General features: G+C 36.2%; 1 protein-coding gene across 2 annotated transcripts in view; it reads right to left on the bottom strand.

Annotated features, from left to right (window-relative positions):
* Positions 1-11,213: 11,213 nt before the first annotated feature.
* Positions 11,214-23,697, bottom strand: part of TBC1D19 (TBC1 domain family member 19) — a 49,498-nt gene continuing 37,014 nt past the window's right edge. For both annotated transcript variants that reach the window (XM_061470605.1, XM_061470614.1), the window contains 8 exons: positions 21,320-21,404; positions 19,537-19,581; positions 18,293-18,325; positions 15,808-15,917; positions 14,487-14,578; positions 13,628-13,743; positions 12,610-12,680; positions 11,214-11,604 (listed from right to left, as the gene is read on the bottom strand). In XM_061470605.1, coding sequence (XP_061326589.1) covers positions 11,530-11,604; positions 12,610-12,680; positions 13,628-13,743; positions 14,487-14,578; positions 15,808-15,917; positions 18,293-18,325; positions 19,537-19,581; positions 21,320-21,404 — 627 coding nt within the window. In that variant the 3' untranslated portion in view covers positions 11,214-11,529. The remainder of the gene's footprint in view (positions 11,605-12,609; positions 12,681-13,627; positions 13,744-14,486; positions 14,579-15,807; positions 15,918-18,292; positions 18,326-19,536; positions 19,582-21,319; positions 21,405-23,697) is intronic.

The following is a 23,697-nucleotide window of genomic DNA, read 5'->3' as shown; positions in this document are numbered from 1 at the left end:
CAGCACCTTGATTTCTGGAATCTTCAGTAGGAGCCAAACAGTTGCCAGGACACCATCTTACAAGTGATGGAGGAGCAGGGATCTTGCTATCTGACTAGATTTTTTTTTTTGGTAGATGTAAGTACTCAAGAGGAAAAACAGATTACAACAGCAGTTAGATTACAACCCAGTGATGGGTTGGTTTATGTTTTCACAGGTAAAGGATGTTGGAGAGCAACACAAGAACAGTTGTGGAAATTAATTCATTACAGATTAAGGTGATTAGAATTGTATTAAAAACTGCCAGGGGACAGTCTTGGAGATCATGATGTGACTGAGCCCCCTCTCCTCACCTGATCTACTCAGAGCATTCCTCACTGTCACTTTTTTTACCGAAATTGATTACCGTATTGTAAAAAGCCAGAGTGGCTTTGAATGTGGCAATTTTGCTTCCCCAGTAAAGTAATGATTATTACATTTGTAGTTCAAACTGTCTTTACATGATCGATGTAACCATTCTTGATGCTTAATGAACAGCAATATTGTACAACCAATCCATGCATTACAAATAATTTGCTTGCCATCTTTCTGTTTCCGTTTTCAAGCAATGTGAAAATTCAACACATTTCAACACAGAAGTGAAAGCTACAGAGATGACTTACTGAAAAAGGCTATCTCAGAGGAAAGGGAGTACAGATAATTTCATTGCCATATGACAAAAACTAATCCAATGTGTACATAATCTTTCTTTCACCTTCTCTGAATCTCAGTAAATAAATGCAGCCTTACCTAGAGCAGAGACAGTCAGTGCTTTGTGTCTGCTTATTCCCTCCCTTCCTGCTAGACAAGAAACAAAGAAAAAAACTACAATCAGGTGATGAGACTCACTACTGCACATGACTAGCTTCTATCTTACAACAAGCATGCTGACCATTTGAAAAAAATAGAATAAAAGTAACAATTAAAAACCCTATCATTTAGACATAATAACTCAGCACATACTTGTGATCGCAGCAAGCATCAAAGACTGCCTCCTGGGCCATGTTTGGGTATGTTTTCACTGTGAGAAAAACATTCCTAATTGCTTGTGACAGGAACTGTCAGGATGGAATCTGCCTATTCAGACTGGTTGAGGTGTTTTGGGGGATCATTTGTAATCATTTCAGTGGCTATATGGTAAATGGTTGCATTAAAATTAACGTAAGTAGTAACTTCCAGAATGTTGGGGTTTTTTTCTAAATAAGGAGCTAAATCCCTGTTAGCTGGTAATGTATAGAGCTGTTCTTTGTCTGAATGAGCATGCTCAAAGAAATTTATTATTTCTAATGGAAATCATTTGCTCCTCTAAATATTTGGGATAAGAATGAGAAATAGTTAGGACCTTATGAAGAAGCAAGAAGGAAGTGGCCAGAGCTTTTACTTCAAATGTGGTTCTGGTAGTTTTAACAGCTGTTAAATAAAAAACGGAATGAACAATCACACAGAGCAATCACTCAATCAGAGGGCAGAGATTGAGTGAGTGGGAGATCACATTCTCATGATCTCTGCCTAACAGACAGTAATAAAAAGTCTACTGAATGTGTGTATCAGGTAAATACAATTCTATTGTCAGGTGGTTTGTGGTAGGATGAAATGGCTACTCTGGGGTCAGAGCAAGCAGGCTGTTTCCTGGAATTTCTGTAGGCAAGTTGCACATCCTGTAAACAGGAGCTCTAGATCCGTGGCATATACTGCCAGGTACTGTGAGCAACACGGCACCTAATAAATAAGATCATTCTGCAGAGGCAGAGACAGCTTGTCTCAAATCACCCAGAAAGTTGAAGGGAATATGGAAACTACTGCTGAGAAAATAAATTAACAGGTATTTTGCCTTTGTCTCAATTTTTTAATGTTTGGTTTGGGTAACGGGGAAAAAAGCATCAAAGACCATATCCTCAGTTACAAGGTAATTGGAAAGAGGCCATCTTCCTACTTTTAAACACAACCTGAGGCATTTGGCATTGTGACTTACTACAAACAGTTGTATTTCTTGTGGAGGAGGGGAAGTGAGAGTGAAATTTCATCCATTGCTTACACCTTTAGAAATGGTACATGCATTTTTATTCCAACTTCCTTTCCAGGTTGTGGTACTTGGAAGATGGTGTGCAATGTGCTAAGCTTCCCCGAGCACTGGAGCTGGACAAGCTTTCACGCTCTTCCTTAGATCTGGATTTTTTTTATTCTTTCATCTGCCTTCATGATGAAATTAGGAGAGCTTTGGTTAGGGGTGGGACAAAAAAAGGTCTGCATTCAGTGAAGTTTGCTAGCTTTCTCTCATATGACCTGTATAGGACAGGTCATATTATTTATTATATATCTACTATTTAATGATCTTTAGCAGTTCTTTTTAAACTATTCATGGTAGTTAACAGGAAACACAGGGAAGGGCTCAACTGAAAGTTAGACATATAAATCCGAGACAGCCAACTCCTAATCCCTTTAGAATCAATAAAGAGTAATGGGAACTTCCAGAATGTTGTTCATATCATCATAAAATAAGCACTTAAGATCAGCCAACTTTTCCTTTTAAACCCTTGTTTCTCCTCACTGTCAATAAAGGGAGACTTGCAAAACTATTATAGCCATTTAACTGCTAGATTTCTAAAATAAGTTGAACTAGATCCTGCTCTATACATCTTGCTATTAGAAAAGAAGGGTTGAGAAAGGAGTTCAAAAGAGAGAAGTAAAGCAAAGCAAATCAAAGCAAAGATTGAAGAGGAGACAAGAGAGGAGAAGAGGCAAACTAACTTCCAGAAAAAAAAGAAAGTGATTTTTTGTCTCTGATCCTCTAGGGAATGACCCACAGAAAGTTGTCCTGATGCTTTTCCATATACTTTATTTCACATCCTTGGGACACAGGAATCCAAATAATTTTTAGTCCTTACTGGAAGTTATATACCTACAAAACAACCATAAAGGTAAATACATAGAGCATGAAAGAGCTGGAACACACATCTGGTAGCAATGGGCAAATCTTTGCTATCTGCCATCATATTTATGCTGCAGTTAGTTCAGTACCTTCAGAACCAGTCTTTAAGGGTTAAAGAGAGACTCAGAGAAATATTTGGCTCCAAAGATATATTCACAGTGGGATTAGCTGTGCTAACACCAGCAGCGTCCCCTTTCACCTGGAACCAGTGATTGTGATCATTCCATGTTGAAACTTTCAGTAACATTCCGGGACTGGTACATTCTACACAATCTTGATATTTTTGTAGTCTGACAAAGAAAAACAAGCTCAAGAAACAGTTAGCTACAAGACCATAAAATGAGTTTGCCAGTGCCTGCTGAATTATAAAGGCTTGAGGTAGATGTGACACCTACCCAGAGTTACTGGAGAAAGATTGCAGCAAACCACGAACTATGGCAATTAGTGCTGTTCCTTAAAGCAGGATGGTTGCATTCTCCCACAAACTATGGCAATTAGTGTTGTTCCTTAAAGCAGGGTGGTTGCATTCTCCTGGGAGTTTTAAGCTGGAAAAAATGTGTGGTTTGGTTCTTAAGTTCTAACAACTGCTCCTTTTAGATCTAAATGATGGCCTGAAAGCTCACACTTCAAACAGGGCAGGTAGTGAAAATTTAAACTGAATAGGTAAAATAAAAGAAAAAGGTAAAATGCCTAGCATTAATTCCATTAAAATCTTAACACAACACTAAGTCTTGAAAGAATGCTCCTGTCCCATAATAACCCTGCCTTGGAATGGCCCGGTCCCACCAAAAGCAGAATGCACAGCATTGACCTGTTTGCACTGGAACAATTTTCTGAGCAGTATCAGGAACCATCTTTTTGTTTACATATCTGAACATGAGTGAAGTCAGTAAAGAGAGATTTATCCCACACTTGCCATTTAATAATCTCACCGTGGTGTTTCTTAAAAAGGGGCAAAATTTCAGTCTGGAGAAAATTGAAAAGATGGCTCACATTTGGGCTGAAAACACACATTCTGGTTGGGTTGTGTCCAATATTCTGGGAGATCTGCAGTAAATTTTACAAAAACAGAACAAAAAAGACCAGTTTAACTGAGAATATTCTTCATTAAACTGTTTGGAACTTGTGAACAAAAAAATCTGCATCTATGAAGGGCTATTACTTCTGTAACATTTTACATTACATTGCAGATATCTTTATGCTGCTGAAAAATGGTGATATTTCCCTTTGCAAAAGTACAACAGACTGAGCTGAGATTTAAAAAAAATCCTCAGGATTGTCTAGCTATGGGAATACTAGCCTTGAGTGGAAAACATAGAATACCTGGGAGAATTACAGTTCAAGCTTTTAAAAATACATATTTTTATAAATTCCTTTGTTTAATGAGAAAAAAGAAAAAGGCAAAGATGGACCTGATGTGTCAGAGAGATCCTTACTCATTATTACTCATTATCCCCCCTACATTTGACTTAAAAAAGATTTTGATCAACTTCTCGGGGAGAATTTTACCATTTTGCAGAGACCAGGAAGGATTTGACAAACCAGAAAAAATTCATCACAAATTACTTTTGTACATATATTGTATATCATGTAAGATGATGTTTGATTTTTTCTTTGCCCAGTTTTCACTGTTCTTGATTTGTTCTCTGGAAATGATACTTTTATTTTGCTCTATCCTCCTGTTCTAGAATACTGTGTCAAGATCTAGAGTATGCAAAACAAAGGAATTTATTTGTACAAGCTACCACTTTGTCCCTTCCCTCAGCCACAGTCTAGTAGTAGGGATGAGTTTTCTGAGTAGAATAACTGGAATATATACCATTACCTGATTGAGAGTTAGTACATACACTGCTGTGTGTGACTTCTTTCAAAGCCAGGGCACTCAACAACATCTTAGCCAGGTTTCTGCCAACTTTGAGTGAATGCATAGGCTAATATCCAGCCTGAGAAAATTTGCACTCATTACAGCGTCTGTAGCTTCACTGCTCCTCTCTCATTATCTACTTCTAACTGAAAAACTGGTAGGCACACAGTGCACTCCTTCTTCAAAGTTTTTCCAGTGTCTACATTCAGAATGGTGACACAGAATGTTCAAGAAAACATCCTGGGCATCAGTCCCTTCTGTTTCAGGAGGGCTGCACTTGACAGGAAGGTCTTCGATGGATACAGCTTTCTAAAAGATTTCAAACCTCTGTTTAGGTCTTTACTAACCTAGATTGTCGCAAAGCCCAAATACCCACTACTGTCAGCTTTTAATTGTGTGTTTTCAGGTCTGAATATTGATCACCTACCTAAACAAATAAAACCTGATGTAAACCAACATTCCACTGTAATACTTACCCTTTATCCATGTCACCACCCAGTGCAGGAATGGACTGATACCAAATCTTCACAGTTTTCCCACGATTTCTTCACAACAGATTAGAATCATTGTCTTTCTTAGGGAAAGATAAGTCTACACAGTTTGAGCCCTTTTCCACAAGCCCTTTCTTTCCCCATAGTGGAAGTGAGTTTTGTGAGCACAGGGCAGAGGTGGGAGACAGGCTTTCCCATATGTATGGTAATGGTGAGGGGTGTTATCACTAGTAACACTACTTTCCCATGTCTATCAGTTAACTGTAATGCCTTAGAAACTCCTTATGGTAGTAGCACAAATGTATTACAAAATAAAATTGAATATCTAAATATGCCTTTATGTCAGAAACTATAGAAAGAACTTCTTCACCACTAATGTGAGTGCTGAAAGCAACTTGAACTTCCTTCACAAGCTGTAGCTATGCCAGTTTTCCACAGTTAGAACTTGATGTTAACATTAATGAACCAGGACTGGGCTTTCAAAGCGATGATGATGTTTTTGTAACCCAGATGCACTTAAATAAAAAAAAGCAGAAAAGGGAAAATGTTGTGACACTAGACATATTATACAAGAAATTGAGATAATAAATCTGAACAGATATAAAATTAAATATTATTGCTTTTTACAACATATATTTGCGATAATTTACTGTTTCTAATTTGACTTACTAAAAGCATAATCATCCTAAATACAGCTTTTTAGGAATAAAATCATAGAATGTACCTTTCATGGAACACACAACTGTTGAATAAGATGAACTATCAGCTACCTACTAAAACATATTCTGTGGCTATACCACAATATTTTGTCTTTGACTATAGAATTCCAATTTGTATCTTAGCAACATGATACAGACTTTCTTGATTAAAATAAAGCACAGAAATTGGTCACATGCTTTGTCTCCCACAGATTGTGAGCTTTAACTCCATTGTTAAATATTCCATTTATTTTGGTCATAATCCCAAAAGAAACAATTTGTTCAAACTGTTCAGCCAAACACAATGTCATTTGGCAAAGCATTGATGAAAACGTTGACTCCGTAAAGCCAGTTCTCTAGAGATAATTGTTGGTACATAGCAGTAGTCCAACATCTAGAACAACACTGATTTTGAAATATGGGCAGACAGAGGCCCCACTACATCCTCCTTCAGAAACCCTGAAGTTCACCGTCTGTAACCAGCAATGTCTGACAATATACAGAATCAGGTGAACCCCCCAGGCTTAAAAACTCAAAATCAGGGTTTGCTAGAAAGAGGTATTTCTTCCCCCACGTGTTAATTTTAAGGCTGATCCCCAATCAGTATTTAGCACAATTAGGCTGCATTACAACTGTTTATGTGTTGCAGCCTGACAATGTGTGGTGAACCCAAGGCAAACATCCTATTCTAACCGTTTATTCATTCTGTCCCCATTAACATCTGCTGACTTCTGCTCCACTGTGTGCCATCAATGGAAGACACAAATATCCTGAGATGATTCTCAAAAGTGTAATCGGTCTGTATGGCAATCATTTGGTAGGTAGACTGTTAACAGCCTAACTAAAGAAATACTAAGATGAGTCATTTTAACACTGTTTTAAAGGAGATCACAGATGTTACACTGCTGGATCAAATGTATCTTCCCTACATTGACAGTTTTGTGAAGATATTGAAAAAGCTGAGCACGAGGCATGCAGGAAAATTAATTCTTTCAGTGATTTCTATTAGCAGCACATCTTATTCTGGATTCTGGAGATTTCAGATTATCATGTGGTTATTTACAACAAGAACAGATCTTGCAGAACTGCTCACAGACATGGAGTCCCTCACAGCAAGTCTAGCCTTGTGCTGCAATTCTGAAGCTTCCAGAACGGGTATATTTTACCCTCCTGTACTGGGTCCTAGTGCTGTAAAAAAACTCCCAAAGCATAAAAAACCCCCAAAACTCAACCTCACCACAGTTGCTCTTCAGCACAACTGTCTGTTGTGCTGTTTTCTTCTGAAACCCTGTGTGGTTAATTCGGCTGTCTGGAGGGGCATTATTCACAGGGGTGGTTTCTCCTGCTGGTGCTACCCAGGGGGACAGGAAGGCTGGCTAATGCCCTTGCAGCTGGCCATGCCCTCGCCTTGGTCCTGGCTCTCCTGCGTTCCCCTGCCCATGGGGCAGCTTCCAGGGCTGGAAGAAGCCAGCTGTAGCTGGCTGTACAAAACACAAAGCTCTGTTGATCCCAAATACACACGCCAGCTAATTGTCTTTCCTGTGTGGGCTTTGGGGATGAAAGCAGCCGCTGCAGCAGCATCTGCCAGCAGCCAGGCATGGACAAGAACAGCCTTCAGGAAAGAAGGGAAAAGGAAGAGCCCAGGAGCTCCCGCCACCCCTGCTGCATCCTCCCTGCCCCCCCCCGCTTCCTCACATGAAATATTGGACACAGTATTTTACTGATCTGTTTCAACGTCAAAAGGCTCTTCGCCTTCCTCGCTGAAGATATGGCCCTATAGTTTTGCAACGCATTTCAGTATCTTTTAAAGAAATGCTTATTTTAATAAGCTGTTCACTGTATTGCTCTCCCCTAAACCCATCTTTATGTGGCAATTCTGTTTAATGAAATCCCTTCAGTCTTGTTGGAAGAATTTTATGAAATTCATTAGGAAACAGTGAAAGAGACACGTCCTTGGGCATACTCTTTTTTTTTTTTTTTTCCTGGTTTCTTGTAAGAAGTAGAAATGTGCCTTAAACTGGTGTCTTTTTCCAGCCTTTTCCCATTGCTGGGATATCAACTGTTCTACAGTCTCCATACTCTCTCCATGTTTCTTAATAAAATTTGTTACTATGATAAAAAAATTCCACTAAAAAGTAGAAACTGTTCTTGTTACTCAACTGTTCCATTACTCAGGCATCAAGATTTACATTTCAGTATTTTTTTGGAAGTACTGAATGGAGATAACTTGGGTACATTTTTAGACAAGCCTATTTACATTTACATTTTTTAAACAGTCTATCTGACATTACAAGCAACCTTTGAGAGACCGTAGCCAGAATTCCAAGGTCAGCAGCAAAAAAATCGATCTTTATCTATAAATGTGGAGACAATTGATTCTTGTACTGAAATGACTGTTTCTATTGATTTCAGATAGGGAGGAACGGACCAAGAAAAACAATCTGACTAAATTGAGCCATTAAGGGTTCAGCTCAGCCTTTTAAATTAATGTCATTATCAATTTAGATATAATTCTATTATCAAAATCTGGCCATTACTTAAAACAGTGAAAATGAGAAGGGAGTTTTAGGAATTTTAAAGTCAAATGATAAGAGTACAGACATCAACAGGTTTGAACTGGTTAAATAAATATATCTTAAATAACTGATATTACCTATATATATAAGAGAAGTATCTAGCAATCCTTTTAACATATTTTAATATGTTAAAAAAATTTACATGAAAGAATGTTATTTAAGCAAGGGATATTAAAAATACAAATATAAACCAGAATTTGAAACACAATATTTTGTTGGAATTAAAATGAGAAACTGAGGGGAACATGAGAACAATACCTCTTCAGTAAAAGCAATTTTTAAAAATATATTTAAAAAAGGATGGAGAAATCTAACAGTATAGTTTGAAGTCTAAGGACAGGATCTGGTTCATTTTTAATCTCATCTTAATCTCATTTTTAAAGCAGTTATACTCTTATTCCTGTGTACATCTATCTGTATGTGTATGCATCTTCCTATACCTCAAAAAAAATCTGACCCAAGGCAGCAGAGGTCTTCAAGAAATTTCCTGCTACAGGTCCATATGATACCCATCTCAAGAGCTGCATGCAGGCCAGAAAGTAAGAGTCACAGCATCACCCCAGGCTGATGGAGCATCCAGCCTGGGCAGACAGCATGAGAAGTCTAGCCAAAGACACGTTGTTGACCCGCCCTGGCTGCAGAGCAGCACAAGCTCACCGGCTCAGCCACCGGGAGAAACAAGGGTGGGGAAGAGGAGTTTCAGTTCTCCAGTGAGGAAGGCAGAGGGGACACAAGGGAGATGAGAGACTGTTAGGGTGAATAACAAAATGCCAAGTCAGAGGAAAACAGATCGTATTCTGTTAGTCACAGAACTGCTTGCTCACACAAGAACCCAGCAGTCTCTATCTCTGCCTACTTGTAACATATTCAAAACTATTGAAAATGAAAAAAAAAAGAGGGAAAAAAACCTGCTCAAAAATCCCAGTATGGTATGGGTCAGAGTAACATTCAGATTTTACAGCATGTACTTGCACAGAGCAATGGGAATTAAGAGGGTCAGCAGGGCTCCAAGGAATCTCCCTTGCTATTTAGTAAATACTTTTAATTCCCTAGAAGACGCTGGTAACCTTGTAATGACCTTACTAAGCCACACTCCTTGTGACTGCTTTGTAATGTTAAAATTTCTGAAGCACTAGCCAATTTTATGGATTTTAAAATCTGCAAAAGGTAGATGTGCCTCGTGTTGTTCTGAAGAGGAAACAAGGTCTTGTGGTTAATACACAAACATCAGCTTATATTTCAGAGCATCCTGAGGTATAAACTGGAATTTAGGAGAGCAGAGACTGCTCACTTCTGTCAGGAATTTACTCTGTAATCTTTAGCAAATCACTTAATCTTTCTATGCCTCCCTTTCCCGTATATAAAAGAGGGTAATACCTGCTGCAATAATAAAAGCTGTCACTTGTGTCCTCTTTTTACAAACTAAATGTCATAGAAAAGCCTCTAGTTAAACAGTTAACACCATTTATTACAAATATTTAGGAAAAGATCAATTCCCTTTCTTATTTAGAACAAAATTTCTCCAAATATTCTTATTCACTATGTCATATCTGTTAAGCAGTTTGGTTCTTTATATAAGAAGTAATCATACTGAGACCACAACTTTACCTTTTAAAAAATTAGCCTTGTAAATTTACTAGCAGTCTATTAAAGCCCAGTAAGTTTCTTACTACATTATCCTGACAGAGACAACAAGAATCAGACATAAAGCTCATAACCCTATCTGAGACTACAGCTTAGATCAGTTGGCAGATAACTTCTGAGGAAACTATGAAGGATTCATGTTTCACTGTCATACATTCAGTATGTATGACAAATGATAACAACTACATGTATGTAAATTAGGTGAAGATAAAAGTCCTATGGCTGTGGCTTTATGACCCATTATGTTCTTTGATTTTGATCCTTCTTCAGGTATTAAAATATGCTTTACCAAAACAGATTCCAACTTTGTTATTAAACAAATCAGTGGAAGAAGCTGGAAGACCTCACAAAAATGCACGATCACAAGAGACAACGAGCCAGCCTGACCGTGCAGTGACAATCTGTCACGCATCTGTGAGTCTGGATTCTGAATTGAAGACTGAGCTGTTGAATCAGAGCGACTGGAAAACCAGCCAAGGCCTAGCACTGCTCTTCCAAAGAGGGTGTGGGGCACGGTGAAAGGACTCTTGGCACTGTTCTCGAGGGGAATATTTTGGCTCATGCAAGGACTGGCTCCAACAAGCTCTGAAGGAAGCTATGCTCAGGCCTTCTCTGCAGGGGAACATATTTTATGACACGGGACCTTTGATGGGATGCTGGGTAGGACTTTTTAGAAGACGCCTGAGATAGCTGTATACCTAACTGAAGATGAATGGGGAATGTGTGACTACATCTCTCTATATGAAAAGAATAGCGGAAGTAGCTAACATGAGAAAGAACATGGAGAAAATTTCTGAGAAGATTATAAATGAGAGATAACAGAACTGGTGCATGATCCTATCTTTTTCTTAGAAAATGATAAAAAATTCTTACAAGTTAAAAGTATCTTAATTTTCTCAATTGACAGTATTTGAGCTGATATCCTGAGAGCTTGAAAAAGTAATTCCATATCAAAAGAGAGCTTTTAGAACTCCAACATTAACATCACAGAACTCAGATCACAAATTACATTTACTTTATTTAATTTAATATTACATGCATTTTAGATACTGATTCATATTGTTTAGTTGCACAGGTAATCATTCTCAATGTACAGCAATAACCATTGCTGCTATGGTGAAATTCAGTAGCATGCACTACCCACGCTCATCTGCAAAATTACTGTTTTCAGTTAAAAAAATTTAAGGTCATGGTCTCTAAATTAATATTGTACATACAGCTTAATTTTGGTTTTATGCAGATATTGCATAGTTGATGATTAGCTTCTCAAGAAAGGCAGAAATTGTGGTACCAGTATGGCTGAAGCAGATCAAGTGACTGTAGCAAACAAGAAGATTTGAAGAAGAGGCATAACTTTCAGGGTTGAAAGGTCAGCAAGTACAGCCTACAATAAAAACCAAGAAGGCTGGTTAAACTTGACATTTGAATCAGATTTCTTTAAAGCAAGTCAAGAAATCAGAAAAAGATTAAAATACTGACTACAATACTACTAACAATTAGACTCAGACTTGGCTGGAACAAATTCTGCCGAACAAATTAGGGTCCAATTGCATTATTTTTCATTCTAACATTTCAAAGAAAAATATGTATATAAACCAAGTATCTTTATTTTAGCCTTTAGCCTTACTTCAAATATACATGGCATCATGGGTGAATAAGGGGTCTAACATTTCAACTTGCTTCTAAAAATAATTGGGAATTAAGAATCCTTATCCTGTGGCTTGGCTAGTACTTGTGAAGTAAGTCCAACATAATGACTCAAATAGTCAATTTCTTCTCATGAAAGTATGTTTAAAAAAAAAAAATTCATCACAAGATCTCAAAGTTTGAAAAAAAAACAAAATACACCACCAGATTTTGGAAAAAAAAAGAAAGAAAAGTATTTTGACAAATTACTAGACATAAACAATAACAATCTTCATCTTACTGACTGAATTTTCTTCATTTCCCATGACAGTACTCACAGTGAAATTTCAGGTTCAATATTGACATAAGTAATCTTGTTAAATCTTGGAAATATGAAAAAGCACAGAAGGAACTACATTAAAACATACTGAGAAAAGAGGTACAAGCCTCTACAATATTTTAAAAATAACATAACCCACAAACACAGATCATATATAAAATTAGGAAAAAAAACAACCTAATTGTACAAAATGATTTGATAATACTGCATTTTTGTAGCAAATATACTCTTTGATTCCCTCTTACTCCAGAACAGCAGTGTTGTGTACTGCATATTCACAATTTCCTTAGTTTTTTATCTAAGGTAAGAACTTTGGCACAAAGATTTGCACTATGTACCACGTGCCATATGAAGCTTAGGTTACTCTTGTTGGCAAAGCATCAGAAACTATTTCAATCTCCTCCAAATGAAACTTATCCTTACTTCAGCTGCAGCCAGTGATGTCACCTCCATCAGGTTGACTGCTCGGAAAGCAAACACAGCAGCTGCCAGGACTGAAAGAAAATGCCCAATATTTAAGTTGCTGACCCGGTTAGGATTAATATTGTAGGTAAAATACCAATTCTTACTCCCTTAGAGTAATTATTTTGATTCTCAGGAATAATAAACAATGGATGACTGTGGCTGAGTTTCATTGGCCACTCTTCAAACCAGACAGGAAAAACACAACATTCTTTCAGAAAAGTCTGAGTGAAAAGGCTGGAGTTTAAGACGAATAGCTTTTAATTAAAAAGGACAAGGTGGTTTACAATTAGTTAATTTCTAAACAAATAATTTTAAGGTATTTAAATAGCAATATTTCATTTGTATTATGTAACATGAAAAAGTTAATTTATTTTGTATTATCTTGTATAATTATATCTCTCTACATAGCTGTCTTATACATGCAAACAGGACCAAACCATTTTCTCTTCTATTTACCTACTTTGTATTTAAAAACTGATCCAACTGAAGATACATGTCTTCTTTAGAACCCCATCTTAAACCTTGCCTAAATTCTGGGACAATATTTCCTTTATTAAAAAAACTACAAAAACTTCAAAGTCTCTTAAAAGATGGGACTTCAAAAGAAACCAGGAGAACTCTCAATTGCTGTAAGTACTAAAGCAGTACTTGCCAGAGATGAGGAACATGAATCGTGTTATTTTGTGAAAGGTGATGAACTCATTTATTGTTACCACTGAAGCTGGGAGAACATCTTGTGTTCTGTTCAGAGAGCACTTAGTGGTAAAATACCTCCCATATTTTGCTACAGATGGAGTACTTACACAATTCTAGTTTTCTAAAAGTTATACTCTGACATATATGTAATTTGCTTTCAGCATTCAAAGAGCAACTATTTTCTTCTTGTCATAAAATACACTGAAGCTTTACATAAAATACACTGAAGCCTTACATCCACCCAGACTCAACATGTTTTGTAAAAATAATTCTGTATTACCAGCAAGAATTTCTAAGGAATTGTATCCCAGGATCCTGTCCCACAGAAGTAAGAGCTGATCTGTAGCTAAATAACCAGAAAATGCTCGTACCATCCATTTAAATGAAATTCGTAGCCTGCAAAAAAGTGATAAACAACAGATATTTCTGTCTCCCCTAATGATCAGACAGATCCTCTATAAACTGAAAATATTTATTATTCTTCTGCATTTCTCTTCCAGGAAGAACAGTCATTTTCCCTTGCTGCTTTAATTATCAATATTGTCCTTTGCAACAGCCATCAGAAAACTATTCGGCATCTTATTTGATAAAGTACTGATATTATTAAAATATTCTGACCGAATAATCATATTAGAGGGATCCTCACCTATTAAGACCCCAAATGTTTCATCCTTTCTGCTATTATGCTATTATGATAGGTAACGATTGTAACAGCAAGATTTTCAGGCTCTTTTGTACTTGGTGCCAAGAGTACACTACAGAATGACAGCATCTTGTTCTCTCTCCCCTTCCAGTAGCTTCTGCTGTAATTAACGTATCTCTGTGTCTTCTGTATATTTCCTATGTAAGGAAATAAGTCACTTAGCTCCACCAGATCTGACATGAATAACTGGAACTTAGCTGAATAATGCAGCTTTTCTCATAGAGCAGTTCTCTCTTTTTCTCAGAACATATAAAGAAATGCACAACTCACACAAACATTAGAAAAAGGACTCCAATTGACTTTTAAGGAAAAATAGCACATCAATGTTTGCACTTTTGAGTAATTTCCCATATATTTAAAATCAAAATACTATAGAACAGCATTTTCAGAGCAATGAATCTGCAACATCTGTAGCAAGTCAGAAGGAAGTACTTACGGCTGAGCCCCAATTTCTCTAAGGTGATAAAAGAGCTGGGGCAGATGGGTTTGTAGAAGAGTTTCAAACAGCAAACACAACGATACAATGCCCTAACGAAACAAGATCATATCCTGAATACTTACACTCATCCTGTCAAATCTGAGAAAACAGTATCAGCATGTAAGTACACATGAATTGTTAACTGAAGCAATAAAACACTATTAATGATATAACACACAGCTTAGGTAGACAGGGCACAAGCAGCTCTAATGCCTTCAGTCACTAAAGGCTTGCTCCTACAATTTTGTTTATGTATTAGGAACATAATATGTTGCGATAGTCCCTTTCAACTCTTAAGTTACTTATGGTATTTGTATGTCAAGGTCTAAGTACTTAGTGGGTTATTATAATATGACCTACTTGAAATATTTCCACCTTGATGAAATAAACCACAGTTGCACTAAAAAAACAGGATGGGAGAAAGAGTATCTGACAACTGAAAACAAAACCAGCAATAGGGGTAACTAGAAAAGAGTTAAATGCAAATATATTTTAAAATTTCTGTTACTAGTTACCATGAAAATGAATAGATTCCTGTTTGATCCATTTCTCTGCAATGACTGGGAATGCACAGCCTTGAAATGGTATATCAAGGAAAGGATTAACCAGGAAATTAATTTCTTTTAACCAGGAAACATTTTCAAGGTGTAATATAACTATTCAGCAATTTGTGAGGGAGAAAAAAAATTACTAATTTTTGTTGTTCAAAAATAGATGATAAACCAATTTCTACATTTGTTTTACATTCAAGAGAGCTGGTCTTGGTCACAAACATAACCAAATTATTTAAAGTCATCTAGTAGTGCTAAAAAGCACTTGCTGTCACACTAAGCTACTTGAGATAAAGAAACAGACATCAACATGATATCACTGAAGCAATATCTGACTAGATATTTCCCTCTACCCTGGAAAATACTTAAGTGTGCACTTACATGTTATTGATTAAAATGAAAGTGAGTATCAACTCATGTGACTTCCGGAACCTGAGAAACCCATTACATAAAAACTTGACTCACAAAAAAAAAAAACAAACCCTTAGAAAACCGAGAACTGTACTATTATAAATTACATAATATTCTATAGCAAAGACTAACATTGATGTAGAAAACCAAAGTATCAAACCTGGATTTACTTAATCATTTTTCCAAGCTTGCCTGAAATACGTTATTATATTTAAACGGATATATTTCCATCACATAGAAAATCATGTCACTGTACATCACTGTTCCATAGCAAACAGAATATCAAGTGAGTGGGTTTTAATTCCTAACGAACTTACAGAGGGATGAGAAGAGATGGAATGGAGTCTGAAGAAAAAACGCACATACATCTCACGGAATATCTGATACAATTTGGAAGGTTCATGGTACAGAAAACAAAGTGGAGCAACTGAAAGGATAAAAGAATTATAATTGACTCAACATTGTAAACTGCTAGAAGAGTTCAATGATTAAGTGCATGAAGTATGAGGAAAAAACAAGTAATTTATAGTAGCACAATTTACAAACACAATACAAAATCAATTATTTAGAAAGAAGTCTTTTATATCATTTGATGCAAACAGTTATGAAAGGAAGTACAACACATTCTAGGTAATAGTTCTATATATTTCAAGAATCTAAACTAAGTAGAACCTGCTTACTACAGTGTTTGCTTCCAAAGCAATAAGGAATACGCCTTAAGGAAACTTCTGTGGGCTGTAGGGCAATGGTATATTGAGCAGTGCAAGTTTTTGATTCAACCATCTATAACTTCCAATGTGCCCTTTGGCTAGTGACCATCTCCAAATTGGTTCCCCATTTGTAAGACTGGAATAAGTTTACTGCTTGCAAATGGATATTGTGAAAAACAAAATACAAAATATAGCTTTTGGTTGCTACAATAACCACATAAATATGACAGACTGACACAGAGACCTGTTTATTTCTTGTAAGATCTGAAAAGCATGGACATTTGGTAGTTTACAGTTTAGAAGTATTTTAGTTTATCTGATTCAAGATAAGAGTTGGCTACACTTGTAAAGCAGCAATTCTCAAGCAACAATTCTCACTTTTTTTCAATCAGTCCTTTTCTTGGTTTTGTAAAAGTCTCTCATATAGATAAATCTGTTGTATGCATATGCTGCACAGACATAATCTGATTGCTACTCCATTCATTCAATGTACGTTTCACAGACAGTTCTTCTACATACATTTCTGTAAACAGCCTTTTTATCTGTCCACTCATCGCATCTCCTGCTTCATTTTAGAGGTGCATTCGCTATGGATGACAGCTTACATTTTAATAAGCTCACAGTCTCTGTCTCTACATTCACCTTTCCTTCCAGTTTTATTTACACAAAGCTAGGGATGTGGATACATTTGTCTGCATACATACGTATATATATGCACATATATATATGTACTTTTACATATGTCTATACACAAACACACACACACACAGAGGTGTATGCATTTGTGAATTCATTTTCATATATATAGATCTCAGAGAAGGTGGCTTAATAGAAAATAGTGGTGTGTATGAGAGGTGAGGTGCTAAGGTAAGGTGAGATGCTCACAGAAATGTGTATTTACGTAGGGGTAAGAAAAGCAGAGGGTGTTACTAGATTGAAGATGGAGGTGGAAGATTTGGCAGCATGCATATGTACATAAAGACCAGGAGGATAACAGAACAGTGCCTAACAGTTGACACTCTATGAGCATATGCATACAAACATGCAAAAAGGTACAGGATTTACATAAAGACCCAGATACTTCCTCCTAGCATGGAGTACACAGGATGCTCTGCTTGTCCCCAGCTACCGCACCGACAGCCTGAAGTGACACTACTGTATTTCTGCTGCCTTGTTTTCCAGCCTCCCTCCTACTCACAAGCAGCGTATTCTGAGCCCTTGCAAAAACAGAGGACAGGACAAGGGAAGCAGCTCCCACTTGGTTTGAGACACAGTTCTCAAGGGCAAAGCCAAATCCAAACATTTTGAAAAGCAGTTTCACACAGAAAAGAGCAAAAGCCCCTTAGTGAGTACCTAAGGAAGAGTTTGTAACTAAGCTGTTCACTACCTCATAGACTTAAGATTCCCTACCTGGGTTCAAATTTGTATTTCATATTTAATTGCCTGGTTTTAATGATGATGTGATCATTAAACATTATTAATAGCAAAATGTAGCATTTTAAGTATAATCTTAAAATTTGCTTGCTCTGTGTTCCCACAAACACCTTTCATCAATCTAAGGAAAATGCTGAAAAGCTGTAACAAATAGTCTGAATTTGTTGGACTATCTCTGCCTTGTCACCTCTGAGACCTGAGGAGATTTTTCTGCTTTTTTCCTAAAAATCTTGTTGATACTTCAGTTGAGTTGTGCAGTAAAGTAGCAACCATTCTATTATTTAATCCTCCTTTAACACCTGTTGCAAGCAAGTGGATACAGTAACAGGCCTTTCACATAGTTTGGGTTTTTTTTAAGGACTCTTTTCACAGGTAACATATTCTACCCAAAGTGAAACACAAGAAAACAGCACTCTGTCAACTGTGTCCCTCTATTCACATACATTAAGATGTACAACTCAGCTGTTACCTCTCAAAGATGGAACTCCCACAAGGTAGCGAGCTGTAATGTATGTAAATAGAAACAGTTTGGAATTTTTTAAATTATATAGAACAGTCTTCATACACAGATATGTGCAAGTGGAAAAGTTGCAGAAAAATATATGTTAAATTGCAACATGATATGAAGGTTTTAAGAGTTTATGAGAGTCACACTTACCATACATAGAAAAGCCGTGAAAAGGAATTACACCTACAAAACAAAAATAATTCATTTTTGTTCTTTCATATTTCTTTTATCCATGTAAGAAAAAGATGCATTTTCCTCCCTCAGTTTCTAGATTATACTCTACCTACCACAGGAATAAAATATTTCCTTGTAATGGTACCTGCAGCCTTAGATCTAGATCTTGCAAATATTTAAGTACAGGAATTGTATCACTTACTTCAGTACAACCAACTACATGCTTAAACACATGCTATAGTTCCTGGAAAGCCAAGTAAAGCTCTGTTTCCATGAAGTTACTACATACAAGCTTTGCTGAAATTAGAACCTAATTTCAGATAAATGACAACCTGTAAATGTCATGTACTGACAAGGAGGGAGCAGGAAAAAAGGAGGCCAAGTGATTCATGTAGTACAAGAGCACTTGGCAGTTGTATGATGACAGTTCTCCTTTCCAGCTGATCTTGGATCCCATTCATTAATTTTCATATAGGACCAGTAAAAGGGAGCTGCTTTGGCAAAAGGTCATAAAGGCAGTGCTTCATGACTACAAAGCGGCAGAAAACTTCGGAGGCAAAAATGAAAGAAGAGAGAACAAAAAAGTATGTGTTACAACTGGCACGACTGACATGAAGAAGACATAAATACAAGGCCAGAGACACAGATGCAAGACTGGTGACATACTGTCTTGAAAGCAAGAGCAAAGAGCTGAATTTAAAATGCAAATGCAGCGCAAAACCAGGAAAAGGACTCAAGAGGCATGGATTGAAATGGTCAACATAAGAGCTGAAAAAATGATTTTAATAACTGAAATAACAGCAAAAGCAATAATAAGATTATATAGATAAGTTACATCTGAATTTTTAAAATGAACACAAATTTTGAAAGAAAAATACTTTAACGTCTGAGTACTAAAAAGCTGGGGGTCAGACAGTTTCAGAGGTGTCATTCAGATCCTCCAAGTAGTGATACAAGACTGGAATACAAGCTGCTGCACCAGAAGTTTTCCTGCTCCTTCCCACCTACATAGACAAATTCTGTATGTGAATACGAACACCAACCTGAATGTTTTTTTGGAGTAGCTTCAGTCCATCTTACTCCTTTAAATTAATGAACTTCAGAGAATAACAGCAAAACATAATTTGTAATAGAAGAAGTCAGTATGTATTTCAGGAAAAAAGCCACAAACCTGTATCTTTTCAATTTACCACTAGAGGAGGCAATAGCATAATTCTTACCATTTGGAGGATAGAAAACGGCATATTCTTCCATTCCAAGTTTTCCTGTGAATCATCAAACCACAATTAAAATATGATTAAACTGTTAAGAGGTATAGTGTTTTAAATTAAAAAGGTAGATTGTTAGTTATAATTGTAAAAATCATAATTAATTACATTATTGATCATTTTATAGTCTTTAGAACAAGCAAGAAATCCATTAGGACAGGTATAGTTTTAGATATAAACCTAATATGCAGCACCAGTAAGGAAGGATGACAAACAGCAAAACAGAGGAGGAAGATTTTAGCAATACTATCCCATAGTGATTTTATCTGGCTGTATCTTAGAAGCTCTAAAGGTGTTGCTGCAAACCTTGAAGCTAGTGAAGCTCTATGAGGGTATAAGGTTAAGGGGTAAATCTGTCATGTGGCAGACTGACCTAGGTACAGAAAAGGCGTTTAAAAACATCTAAGACCAGATAAAAAAATATTCAAGGCTTCATGAAGCCTGCAGCATAGAGAAAAGATGGGTGGTAAAACTGTGATACAACAAAAAAATACTTAAGTAACCTGTTGAATACAAAGAATTAAGTCTAGACAATCATTAATAGTACAGACTGACCATATAACTTTTTATCTTCCCTTCAAAATGAACGTTATATTAGTTAATCATATTTTAACTACAGAACCTAATAATTTAAAATCCACTATTAAAAAATAAACTATTTATTTAGAAATATAAAAGTGGTTTTAAGCATAATTACAACTAATTAAAAACTAATTATTTTAGTTTTAAAATTAGAAAGATCAACTAGAAAACGTAATTATTTATATGAAAATGTATAGAATATTCAGATATTTTTTTAGATCTCTGTAATTTGTTTACTGTATGCAGAAGAATTTAGTACAGGGAACTTCTGTCAGGTTCAATGGAATCTGGATACAAGATATTTTCCCATAGCATGAACTGACTGAATTAAACTCAAATTTACCCTGAGAAACTTTGCCTACTACCCCATGAAAATAAGCACATGTCCTGCTCAAAAAAATGGGGATGGGGATCCCATTTGGCTAAAAAAACTGGCAGAATGCAGAAGGTAAAGGTATGGGGTGGAGGGAAAGGTGACTGGATGGCTGACTAATTCAAGAAGGAAGATAAAATTAGGAATCTCTTGGTAAAGCCAAGGCAGGTGAGGATCTAAGAAGCAAGGAAAGAGTCTGGATGCAGCATGAGAATTTAGCAGAGAAGGCAAGTAAGATTGTTAAGAAAGACTCACATGAGAACTTAAACCAAAGAAAATCCAGCAGTAAGCTGACACTCTGGAAGACGCCATGCTTTACAAAAAATCAGCGTAAGTCTGCTTGGTAAAGCTCTATTCTCCCAGGCCTTTCAACAGAGCCCACGATTCTCCAGCAACATCTTCTGCTTCTGTCTACAAGTATCTGCAAAGCATACTGCTTTGGGAAGATCACATCCTACCATCACTTCCAGTCCTAAATTTATTGAGGTTGCAGAGCACAACACCATGTATTTAAATTTCTGGCTCTGATGAAGGTAGATGTTGTCAAGAGTTTACCATTATTGTCAGAGTTGTGTGTTCAATTTCTTTTGGTAAAACACTGGAGAATTATACACATAAAACTACAATAAAAGAACACTGCAATCTGGCCTTCATGTGATCAGCTTCTAAGCTGTCAGAATCAGTGCTGATGTCAACTGGACACATGAAGTATTTATAAATGTTCTTTTAAATGTAGTCTACTACATCTCTACAGTCTTTTTTTTAAAAAAATCCTTTTACCTCGTATGTATGATTTGGGTGGGGTGGCACTACTGTAAGTAAAGTGCTCCAATACAGACGTATCTCGGGAAAAACAAAGTAATACCTGTTAGAAAAGACAGCATATAAGAATCAGCTGATTTATTGGATTAACAAAGCAATGTCAAATACATTTAAAGACCTGCCTGAATTAGCACCTACTGGATGCTATTGAAGAGAACTAAAAAGGCTGGAAGCCCTTGACCGAGTTAATTTACTTTCCTGTTCAAATTTCCAGGCTTGCTTTGAACTTGCCGTGATTTTAGCTTCACATCCATTTGTTGTCAGTAAAATATCCTCATTCTCCAACCCTTTTCTTTGCCTCTCAGCAAGGGTTTATCCTCTTCTGTCACATCATTAGTGACTGTGCATGCACCTGGCTGCTTTGATGTCTATTAGCTTATTTTTCTATTCAGTTACTATGACTTGAGGAAGTCCTAGTAAGTGAATAAGCAAATGAAACATTTCCATTTTAGCATGTGTGCAGTTCTGGAAGACTGATCCTTACATTTGCTTTTGTTCCCAGGAGCTTTACAGAATGTTTGCATGATATCAATATTCTTTCAAAAAGCATAAAGTATAATTTTCACCTCATATCCAAAGTTCTGAAATGTACATTGTATTTTGTAAAATATATTTGCATTTTTTGTTTACATAAACAAAAAGCACAGCATTCACAGCAGTGGAGTATAAAATTAAACAGTGAAAGCATTCATAGGAAAAAATAATACAGTCTTGCCCTATATGCAGTTGTAAAAGTGTAATAATTAGTATTGCACTTTAAAATGTTCGTGTTTTCATGCACCATTAAGAATGTACACAAGAGGGCAGAAGTAAGACAGACTTCAACTTGCTGACTTCTTTTTTGCCTTCCTTAAACCTTCTCTACTCTTGCAGATTTTAACTGTTTGTTTTCTTTAACTGTAGCCAAGGTGAAAAGGTAGAAACATTTTAAATGGTGTTTCACTACATAATTTGTCGTGAAGAAAAATGAATGGCCTCTTCCTTCAACTAATTATTGCAAGTATTTACCAGGTAACAGCATTTGTCAAAAGGGAACATGCAAAACCAAAACACTGACATCTGAACATCCTTGCTTTTATCAGCTTTTTATGGAAGCAGGTCTTATTTTGAGACTTTTCTTCTGAATCTCCAAACTACTTCTCAGATGCAAATGTCTTTTAAAAAATAAATAAGTTCTTTATCTCAAACAGTTTAAGCTAAATATTATTTTTTGTGCAATATACAGTCATTTTTGTAGCTGCCAAAATACAGCTGACAATAACAATACACAGGCAAATGTAATGCTCTGTATATGTTAACTGAGGTGAAAGAGAAGGAACTAATCTAAGAGGGGCATTAATTATCTACTTTCATAGGGGAAAGAACGTAACTTTCATTTGAGGCCCCCTTTTTTAAGAATACAGTGTCCAGTACCAGTATCTGGAAGTCTTTAAGACTCTGCATCTTTATAAGAGATAGACTCTAGTTCAAACATAAGTTATGACTATACCTAAAATCTGGATGTTCTTTGCATGTATTCATCATGCAGGATGTAAGACTAAAGTATTCAAATTGAACCTCTGGCATGAAAAAATGAATTTAAACATGCATTAATCCACATACTATGTTTCTAATTCACAAAATGATAATGCTAAAGAAAGAAATGACACAAACCCCTTTTAGTACAGAAATGTTTGACAAACTATTGGACATTTATAATCAAAATCGAAAAAAACCCTGCGGATCTCAAAGGACTGGGAAAAAGAAGAAAAACCCAAAGCCAAAGCTTTTATCGAAAATAAATGACTATATTCAAAGTAACTGTATTCTATTTCAATACTTACAAAGAAGTAATAAAAACATGTAAACTTTGGGACAAAGAAAGCAAAGCTATTAAAGGAAATAAATGACGTAATTTCACAGTGTTCTTCCCAAAAAGAATTGCATGCTACAAAAGAGGTACTAATAATCCAAGCAAATATCCTCATTGCTATTTTACCCCCAAGTTTTCTCATTTTGATGGATGCTTTGTCTGGTAAGTAATAGACAGACAAATGCCACATTTTTCTCAGTGACTAGGAAAATTTAGAGGCAGTAAGCAGTCATGAGAAAAAAAAAAACAACAATCAAAACACAAACCCAGTGGAAGCATAGAAATAATTAATCTGGTTTAAACTAACATTTTCATTACCTATTTTATTTAGCCAATATTTAATCCCAGTTATCATATGAAATCAATAAATAATATTCCATATCAGAGTGACTCATGCTGCAGAATTTTTCCAGGGGCCATAGCACAAAATCATTTGGCATCAACGCATTTGCAAATCAGGTTGAAAGAGAAAATGATCAAGGAA

The sequence above is a fragment of the Pezoporus flaviventris genome, unplaced genomic scaffold (genome assembly GCF_033815535.1).
Source record: "Pezoporus flaviventris isolate CSIRO_AGI_PZ_B2104156 unplaced genomic scaffold, CSIRO_AGI_Pfla_v1 ptg000002l, whole genome shotgun sequence".
Taxonomy (NCBI): domain Eukaryota; kingdom Metazoa; phylum Chordata; class Aves; order Psittaciformes; family Psittacidae; genus Pezoporus; species Pezoporus flaviventris.
The sequence above is the reverse complement of the archived record's forward strand: the minus strand, read 5'-3'. Positions and strand labels throughout refer to the sequence as shown.